Source organism: Phascolarctos cinereus, unplaced genomic scaffold, assembly GCF_003287225.1.
Source record: "Phascolarctos cinereus isolate Bilbo 61053 unplaced genomic scaffold, phaCin_HiC Scaffold_5;HRSCAF=322, whole genome shotgun sequence".
Classification (NCBI taxonomy): Eukaryota; Metazoa; Chordata; class Mammalia; order Diprotodontia; family Phascolarctidae; genus Phascolarctos; species Phascolarctos cinereus.
In genome coordinates, this window is record NW_027555958.1 from 253,468,762 (window position 1) to 253,478,910 (window position 10,149).

General features: G+C 46.4%; 1 protein-coding gene across 1 annotated transcript in view; it reads right to left on the bottom strand.

Annotated features, from left to right (window-relative positions):
- Positions 1-8,697, bottom strand: part of ALOX12B (arachidonate 12-lipoxygenase, 12R type) — a 15,922-nt gene extending 7,225 nt beyond the window's left edge. The window contains exons 1-9 of the mRNA XM_020966400.2: positions 8,551-8,697; positions 7,515-7,719; positions 4,396-4,477; positions 4,158-4,247; positions 3,807-3,929; positions 3,292-3,395; positions 2,628-2,800; positions 2,139-2,282; positions 1,753-1,956 (exon numbers count right to left, since the gene is read on the bottom strand). Of these exons, the coding sequence (XP_020822059.1) occupies positions 1,753-1,956; positions 2,139-2,282; positions 2,628-2,800; positions 3,292-3,395; positions 3,807-3,929; positions 4,158-4,247; positions 4,396-4,477; positions 7,515-7,719; positions 8,551-8,697 (1,272 nt within the window). The remainder of the gene's footprint in view (positions 1-1,752; positions 1,957-2,138; positions 2,283-2,627; positions 2,801-3,291; positions 3,396-3,806; positions 3,930-4,157; positions 4,248-4,395; positions 4,478-7,514; positions 7,720-8,550) is intronic.
- Between the last annotated feature and the right edge of the window lie 1,452 nt (positions 8,698-10,149).

Genomic DNA, 10,149 nt, shown 5'->3' on the forward strand with positions numbered 1-10,149 from the left:
CTTTCTGCAGCATTTGATAGTATTGATTACTTTCTCCTACTACATACTCTCCCTTCTCTGGGTTTTGGTGACACTACTCTATGCTGGTTCCCCAACTCTACAGTTGAGCTACCTGTCTGATTGCACCTTCTCAGACTCCTTTGCTGTTTCATCATCTATATCATGCTCCCTATCTATGAGTTTTCCCCAGCACTCTGTCCTGGGCCCTCTTTTCTCTCTTAAACTTCTCTTAGTGACCTGATCCACTCTAGTACAGGTTCTCATCATCCGGCACCTAGACTATTGCCACTGCCTTGTGATTGGTCTCTGCTTCAAGTCTCTCCCCATCTTCCACGTAGCTGCTAAGGTACTTTTCCTAAAGTTCAGATCTGACCATGTCACTGCCCCTCCCCCAACACACTCCGATGTTTCCCTATCACCTTCAGGATCAAATATAAAATCAAAATATAAAATATAAATTTTTTAAAATGGCATTTAAATCCTTCAAACCCACCTCCTTCCTACTTTTCCAGTCTCCCCTCCACATACTTTACCATCCAGGGTCACCTGCCTTTTTTGTCTTAGCACAGGACAAATATGTTGTCTCTCTTTAGAATTTGAGCTTCATGAAGGCAGGGACTATGTTTTTGCCTTTCTTTGTAACATAGCAGAGTACCTGGCACATGTTAAGTACTTAATAAACGCTTGATGATTTACTGACTGATCTGCCCAAATGCTCTCTCCCTCCCTACACCATGTTTATTTGTATTCATTCTGCATATACTTAATGCGTATTTGTTCTCTCCCTAGATAGAATGTAAACTCCTTGTGGATAGGAATTATTTAAATCTTGCATTTATATCCACAGTGACTGGCACATAGTAGGCACTTAATAAGTATTTTTTGACTGAGTGACTCATTCTACCTCACCCCACATAACCAATGAGTTGTCATCCAAATGTGGTAATTTCTACCTCCAACCACATCGCCTCTAATCCAACCTGTTCTCATCACTCACACAGTCACTATCCTAGGTCAGTTTTCTCTCTCACCCGGGTTATTGTAATGGTATCCTAACTGGTCTCTCTGGCTCAAGTTTCCTCCCTTCCGTCCTTCACACAAGTGCCAAAATGACTGTCCTTCAGTTCAAGTCTGACCATGTAATTCCCCTACTCAATAATTTACATATGACACGAACAGCTTCTAGTATAAAATATAAAGTCCTTTGGTTGGACCCAACCTATATTTCCAGTCTCAGCTTACATTACTCCATGGCCCAACCAAACTGGCTTTCTTAATGTTCCTCATACATGATAGTCCATCTAATATCTTTGTGCTTTTGCACTAGCCAACCCCCATGCCTGGAATGGACTCCCTACTCTTAGCATTCTTTACTTCTCTCACATTTCAGCTCAGCTCAGGACCTTCTACATGGAACATTCCCAGTGTTCCCAGTCACTAATGCCCTTCCTCTCAAACCACCTTGTACTTATTTTGCATATAATCTGTCCATACATACATATATGCGTTTTGTCTCCTCTGATATAATGTAAGGCCCCTGAGGGCAAGCTCTATTTCATTTTTGTCTTTGTATCTCTAGCACTTGCCTCTATGTCTGGCACATAGAAGGCATTTAATAAATGTTGATTGATTGATTGATTGATTTGTAAGTATTTGCTTGAATGAATGACTAAATGAGCTAGTAAGGTTTCCATGAAGGCTAATTGTTTCCTAAGGAGCAGGAAGAATATTGAAATTTCCTCATTTCCTTACCTTATACAGTGGGTGACACATAGGCAGTTGCCTAATGGTGGCCAGGGAGAAGGCTTCTCCTATCAGATGTGTCTCCAATAGGTGAGAAATGGCTTCGTGGCAGTAGAACTCAGCATAACGCACCCAGGTCTTGGCAAGGAGCCAATCCCATTCAGGGTCAGTGGGCAGGAAAATGGGGCTTTCAGGGCCAGGCGTCTGGCTGAGCTAGGGAGTAGGAATGAGAAAGGGGCATTAGTGATGGCCAGAAAGGTTGAGATGGAGACAGAGACATAGAGAGACAGAGAGACAGACAGACAGAACCGAGACTTCTGCTACATATCCTTCCTATTCCCCACACCTACTCTTCCCTCCCCACAGTTGTGTTTTCTCCCCAACCCATCAAGCACCTGAATAGCAATAGGCATCATATCTCCCTGTGGTCCACAGTGCAACAGGCAGAGTGGGGCACAATGGTATTGCTGCTTTCCATTAAGCTGTACTGTGGGGATGCCCTCCAGGATTCTGTAATCTGCCAGGTAGATGTTTCCCTTCTGATGGGAGAGGGAGGGAAAAAGACGATTAGATTAGATCTATGATGTATGAGTGGAGAGAGGATATCCAAAGAGAATCCAGGGCTCGGGGGTGGACCCCTGGAGACTTGAGGCAAAATACACAGGGTTCTGGAGACAGAAATCTAAATGGATAAGTAGGAAAATTTCTCTACCTTCCACGCTGGTAATTCTTGAATTAGGGAACAGGAGGAGAGATGGGGGAGAGAGATTCTAGGAGGAGGGGAGTGACCAAAACCGAACCAACAGAAGGAAGGGAAGTGAGACAAGAGGGGAGGTAACTTTCTAATGGGCTATGAAGGAATAGGGTGAAGGAGGAGTGATCACCTCCAACTCAGCCTGCAGGCAGGTGCCTTCACCCAGGGACGGGGCCACCATGTCGTCAGTCACAGGGAATTTCTCTGGGAGGCAGAGGCAGCGTTTCAGCAGGCCAGGATTAATGCCATTGAGGTACTGGTAGCCGAAGAATTGGTCCTCCTTCCAGTGATTATACACATACTCTAGGGGAACAGGAGCGTGCTCAGAAGGGATCCAGAGGCAGGAGGAAGCATAGAGACGGGAAAAGAGGGACGTGGGACAAAGAGAAAGAGGATATCCAACAGGAAGAGACACAGAGAGACTTAGAGACGTAATAAAGAGGCTAGGAGAATGAGACAGGAAAAAAAGATATGAGGACAGAGGAATTACAGGTTAATAATAGCAGAAGTAACCCTCTAACCAAGAGCTCTGGGCCCTCTTTTACTGCAGCAGAGTGAGGTATTCCTCCATCTAATTAATGCCCCCAGGACCTGGCTCTATCTGGTTTCTTCCTCTGTCAAACCCCAAGGCTACTGAGATTTACGAAGGCACAGTTCCCTCCCTTCTTACATGTTACCAGTTCTATGTGTCTATCTAGCTTTCTGTATCTTTCTGGCTCTGTGTGTGTGTGTCTCTAGCTCTGCTTTCTCTTTCTTCTTATCTCCCCATTTCAGTCTTTTTATTCTTTCCTCACCAGAGATGGCAGTCTTGGTGGCAGGGAAGATCTTGCGGATTTCCTTCAGCCTTTTCCATGACCTCTTCTCATCCAACAATCCCCGAAGTTTCATGCCCAGGGACCTAGGAAAAGGAATGGAAAAGTGGAAGGAGACATTGGTCCTTCTCTTCCAAAAGGCTTTCACCACCCGAGCATCCAACTCAGCAAATACAATTCCTGCAACTCTCTTTCTCTCTCTCTCTCTGTCTCTCTCTCTCTGTCTCTCCCTCTCTCTCTGTCTCTCCCTCTCTCTTTCCCTCTCCCTCTCCCACTCTCCCTCCCACACCTTTCCATGACCCAGTATCTATAGCTGTCTCTACTTTTTTCTTTCTCCCTGTCTTTGAGTCTCCTTAAAACTGTTTCTGTGTTAGAAAGTCGAGAAGAGAGCCAAGATGACAAAACAGGAGAGTGGACCCAAGGTGATTCCCTCTAGAGGTTCCCATCCTTTCCCCAACCCAGACTTTTCCTCTCCTTGCTCCTCTTTCCCAACTCACGCAGGCCCCAAGCGGAGGAAAAATGAGGCTGTCTTGACAGCAGAAAATCTTAGATTTGAGTTCAGGTACTTGGTAGCTTTGATATTGATGAGAATTGGGAATCCTGGGATGTAGCCATTCCATCTATGGAGAGAAAGGAGAGTCAAGGACTGAAGGGCAAGATGTCTGGGTTTCTAGAGTGGGGGTAGGAGCCAAGGTAAGTTGGGATGGGGCATGGAATTTGGGACCATGTTGGTCACATAGGTCATAGGTAGAGAAAGGACTAGGGGCTGAATGGGGCAGACAACAGGACTCTCAAGAACGGCAGAGCTTGGATAGGGCCATGGGTCCTATGTATATGCTGGTCCTTACTCTGGCCGATTAGGGTTGCGATGCCGAACAGGGGGATGATAACTGGGGATGTGCACGTAGTTTGGAAGTCCAGGAACAAAGACTCTCCAGCTAAAAAGAGATGAGAAATCTGGGGCTAGAATGCCTGAATTTTACCACTATGAGTCAACTTGACCAGAAGGGAGAGACCATGGGACCATGGTGCCTACCTATCCCTCCTCCCCCATGGGTCACTCGTAAGTCTTCATGATATTCTCACCGATAGAAGTCTTGTTTGGCTCTAAGCTCTTCCTGCCGGTGAGTCAGCAGGATAGGGAGGTTTTCATCTAACACTGTCTTTCCTGTAAGGAGATAGAATGGGGTTGGCTGCATAGATCCAGGCATCTGATCACTCCACTGCCAGTACAGGGATCTATCTCCCTTAAACTTCTGCCCCCAACATGGGACCCAAGCACTGCTTCCTTGGGAGAAACTTCCTGACTCTAGGGGACAGAAAATTTTGAAGTGGGATAACAGAATGGGCTGGGGAAGGAGTCTTGCCAACCTGCTGGCCAAATGCATTATCTCAGAAGAGTGATTTTTGTTGTTGTTCAGTCACATCTGACTCTTCATGACCCCACTTTGGGTTTTCTTGACAAAGATACCAAGTAGTTTACCATTTCCTTCTCCAGCTCATCTTACAGATGAGGAAACTAAGGCAAACAAGGTTAAGTGACTTACTCAGGGTCACCCATGGTAAAACACAGTAAGTGTTCAAGGTGAGATCTGAATTAAAGAAAATTAGTTTTCTTGACTCTAGGCCTGGCACTCTATCTACTGTGTCACCTAGCTGCCGGATTGATAGCGTGTCCCATATCAATGCAAACTTCAGGAGAAACAATCCAGTCTATTCTCTGGAAACTCCAAGCTTGGGCTGGGGAAATTATAGACTGGGTGGAAAGGGAGGGTCAAATGGGGTCCCTGTGAAAAAAAAAAAGCTCTGTTATTTAAGGCCTGGAAGGAGAGACCTGAGGCTGGAGGTAGAGGCCTCAAGGGAGAAGTGTTCTGTCTGACCTTTCCCGAATCAGATTAAGCTATCATTCCACCACTCCCTTACTCAAGGCTAACTCCCTGTTCTAGTTTCACTGAAATCCATCATGGCTACTTTAGCCTTTTTCCCTCTAAGGGGATATGGGAATGAATGATAGGTTCTCCTTTCTTTCTTAGGCTATCTAGAAGTTACCCCACCCCCAGCACAGGGGCACATCTCTATTCCTCTTGCAAATCCCCTCCCATCCCTCTCTGTTCCCTCCCTAGGGCAGGAACCAGGTTGGCCAGAGTACTCAACTGATGATGCAAATCTCTTTGCCCTGGTATGACAGGAGCCAGCCCTGCCTAGCCTCATTCTTTCCCTGCCACCCAGCTCCTAGACTCATCCGCCTAGTGCCCTGCTTCCATGATTGACTGCCTCATCTCTAACCCTAATAGCAATCTCTGGAAAAGATGCATCTCCAAAGACACACTTCTCTTTCTCTTCTGTCTTCTCTCTTCTTCATTAGTGTCAGGAAACCCCTTTCCTTCTATCTTCACCAGGTTCCACTCCCACCCTGCTATCTAATTCCCGGAGGAGAAGGGTAAAGATTCTGGTGGGAACCAAAGATGAAACCTAGAAAAAGCTTCTTGACCTTCAGGGACAGGAGATGTGAAGCAAGAGAGCCAAGGGCCTTGCTAGTCTGCTTCCCAAATGAAGCATCTCACGGGAATGATCACGACCCTTCAGGCTCTTCAGGAATTACAACCCAGCCTACCTTCTGAGAGCCCCAGGGTAGTTTGTGGGAAGGCCAAGATGTATCTTGTTCCATCACAGACCCGCAAAGCATCAGTTGCAAGGGGGTACTTAGAGATTGTCTGCTCCAATCCACTCATTTTATAGAAAACCAAGCTCCAGCAGGGAAATGACTTGACCAAGGTCACCCCAAGAATAAGCATGAGAGTCCAGCTCTTCTGAGTTACTCTCCTCTTGCCACCAAAGAAACCTTTCCATAGCCCACTCCCCAACAATTATAGCCTCCTCTCCTCAATGGGCTTTAGATCAGACAAGAGTGACAGACAAGCTGGCAGGAATAATAGGGTTGAGCTGAATACTTGCTTGCTCTGATTAGGCCCTGCTTTCCCAGGTTCTGAGTGGAATAGCACAGCTTGGGCTGAAACAGTCTGATAGAGGACCCTTGCCCCCAGTAACATGATCTGGGATCAGCTGTCCCTGCTTGAGCTTTTCTGAGAAAAGGGCAAGGAACTTTGGGAGCTAGGTTCTGAAGAAGAGAGGAGGGATTATAGAGGACCTAGCAATGAAGAGTTCCCAATAAGGTTACTGGGCAGTCCTGCTGATCAGTCTCTTAGAGGGATATATCAGAATAGCGCTAGATGATTGAAAGACAGCTAGCTTAGCTGACTATCTAGAACCCCAGCATATCCCAGAGTCTGGCATTTTAGACCTAATAAGCCATGCTAAATGCCCCAACTGGCCAATTGCCTGAATAGAAAAATGAGTATTGGCAGAGAACGCCAATAGGACCTTACTCTAGGAACCCAGGATTGCTCCCCCAACTAGAGTTCTCTATATCCTGGACAGTAGCTAGGCAGTCTTAAGAAAGAGGGGCTTGGGGGCAGCTAGGTGGCACAGTGGATAGAGCACCGGACCTAGATTCAGGAGAACCTGAGTTCAAACATGGCCTCAGACACATAACACTAACTAGCTGTGTGACTCTGGGCAAGTTACTTAATGCTATTGCCTAACCAAAAAAAAAAAAACAACAACCAAGGATTATGGAATAGTAATAGGGTGGACTATGGAAGTATAGGGTATTTCCTAGAACTAAATAGATAGTGTATTCTCAAAAAGCAATAGGAGCAAAAGAGAAGTTAAAATTCATCCAGTATAATCCCTCATTTTTACAGAGGCATCCAGGTGGATAGAACACTGGGCTTCTGTAAGGAAGACCTGCCTAGCTGTGTGACCCCAGGCAAATCACTTGACCTTGAGTGCCTCAGTTTCCTTGACTGCAAAATGGGGATAATAGTGCCTACCTCCCAGGGTTGTTGTGAGGATCAAACGAGTCAATGTTTGTAAAGTGCCTAGCACAATGCCCCTAGCACATAGCAGGTGCCTAATAGTCTCTACAACTCTCCCCTCCTCACCTTACAGGAGAATATTGAGGCCCAAAGCAGGGAGGAGACTTGCCCAAGGTCACATTGAAAATTAAGTAATAAGATTCCCTGTAGCCGTGAAAGCATACCCTGTAAGAGTAACAGAGCACTCTATGTGCCCTTCTCGGGAGAGTCACAGAGTGTCACAAAGGAGGGACAGTGAGTTGTCACGTTGGGTGTGGTGTCCCCCACCTGTGCCCTCTCGAAGCTCCAATGTCTCATAGCCATCTATCCATTGGTAGACAGGAAAGTGGTAGGTGATACACGCAGGAGTGTAGATCTGAACATAGTTGCAGTACCAGGAGTTCTTGGGGAAGAAGGTAGAACGCTCCTTGTGCAGACGGATGAGAATGAGCTCCCCCAGGTCCTGATCACACTGGATAGTGTACCTACCAATCTGGAGGGGAGGAGGCAGGGGTATGAGGCCTTCCCTGCCAGCCACAGGACCTTCCATCACCCACCTCTCACAAAATAGCTTCTTTGCCTCTTTCCCCTCCCCCCCTTCAGCACAGACAGGATTGGCTAAGGCTTCAGAAACCATTCAGAGTGCCCAAGAACCAAGAGAGTTGTGTTTAACTCCATCTCACATTCCAAAAAACCAAATCTGTATTTAAACCATTGCTTATGTACCTTCTTAATATGAAGAAAGGAGAGAGGATTGGGAGGAAGAAAAGAGAGGGAGATGGTATAAGAGAAGGAAAGAGAGGCATGGAAGAGAAATTTAAAGGAAGGAGGAAGGCTGAGGAAAGGGAAGGAATCTAGGAAATGCAGAGGTTTAGGAAAAGTGAGAAGGAGGACAAGGTTGAAGAAAGGGAAAAAATCAGGGCAAGGAGAAGACCTGGATAGATGGTTGTGGAGAGGGAAAGGAATAAAGAGATAGGGCTACTATTAGTATGAAATGACTAGTTCAAAGTTAATGTACTCAGCCCTCCCCAATCAGCTTCTAGATCATTCTGTCTCTATTTCTGTTCCCTTCTTCCATTTCCAGCCTAAGCCCCTCTTCATCCTTTACAGTCACTTTTATTTTCTTATACTTTAAGAATATACAATAGACCAAATGACCAAGAATCTATTTTAAAGGTAACAAAATCTTATTATTAAAGTCCTGTCCTCACAATGCTGATTTTCCTGCCTGCCTTCCTTCCTGCCTTTCTTCCTTCCTTCCTTTCTTCTTTCCTTCCTTCCCTCCTCCCCTACTCCCCTCCTCTACAATAGCCTCCCCACTCACTGATCCAGGGGCAAAGTCTCTCCCAAAATGATCCAGCCGTTGCTTGTGGCTCTCTCCCAGAGTTCCCACCACGGTCAGTGAGATGCAATCAAACGTCCCAGACATCAGATCTTTGCCTGTGGCCACCCTGACTTTGTAGGTGACCATAGTGGGGATGGAATCAGTAGCAGGGAACAACAGAGGCAAGGGGTTGGCCACAGTCACTTGGAAATGAAGGATCCAGACTGGGACCAAGAGATAACAGGATTCCTTGGAATAGCGTTGTCCTCAGAGCTGTCAAGAAATCTGTCTCTATAGAGAGGACTTGGTGATTTTTATCAAAGAGGATGTAATCCAATGAGGAGTATGATCTTCTTGGTAGGACTCAGAATCCAAGGAGGGTGTTGGCTGGTGCCTCAAATCTGAACAGACATGAATAACCTCTCTACTCAATGGAAGAGTCCTGGAATCTGGTGGTAGTAGAGCTCTGGGTTCTGGAAGATGTCTTCAGCTCTTCACTGTCCTTGGGAGCTGTGGTTTGGAGGAAGCTATGAGCCTTTCTGTCTGGTAGAGTCAGAGGGCGGGCAGGGATGGGTACCAGGAGCTCCTCCCTACACTGCCATGTCTTCCAGGGTGGGTGGGGAAGCCAGTTGAGCCTGAGTCTTGGGCCTTCAGGGAAACGTGTGTGTCTATTGGTGGGGGGGGAGCAAGGACTGGGTGGGGCACCCCGATTTTTATCAGACTAATAACCTCCTTTCTTAGCCTGCCCTGGGCAATCAAGGGAGAGGGAAGAAGTAGGGAGAGGTGACCTGCATTGGCTCTGAAGTTTGCCTAGGTCGCCTGAAGTATTCCTGGGTTGGAGGGCACCTCAGGAGAGTGGGGCAGGAAAAGGTGACAAAAACTTACTCTCTGGCTTATCCATATAAGTATGGTGGAAAGGAACACTGGAAAAGGAGATGGGAAAAACTGAGCTAAAGGTGAGAGAAGTGAGGTGGAGAAAGCATCCATCTTTACTATACTGGCTATGCCCAGACACCCAGAGGAACCTCAGAAGACGGAAAAGGAGAAAAGGAGAGGATAAGAGGAAGGGATGAGGTACCAGATAGGAATGGAGGTGTGACTAAATTGGGGAGAAGTCTGAAAAAAAGGGAATAAGTTAGGACAGAAACTGAGAATAAAAGGATCAAAGGATTTAGAACTGGAAGGAACATTTGGAATCAGTCCAATCTGCTCATTATAGAGGAGGAAGAAATGAAAACGTTTGCCCCAAATCACACAGGTAGTAAGTAACAGAGTCAGGATCTGAACTTGGTTCCATTGACTCCAAATCTAGTCCTAATCTACCACAGCTGCCTAAATTCCCTGGGTTTTTGCTCTAGTCAAAGGAGGATGGAGAAACTCACTGCTGTACCTTCATTGAGTCCTACTCTTCCAGGTTACCCCCTTCTTCCATCTGTGATTATTAGGCAATGCCTTGGAACTAGGAAATGCCAGAGCCAAATTGCTTTGACAAGAAGGATACTACTGGAGGGAGGGTCATTGCCAGTGCCCAGAGTCTCCCTAGAGTCTGAGTAGTTTCCTCAGTGCCATCTTGTGCTTCTCCCACTTCCCATCCTGCAC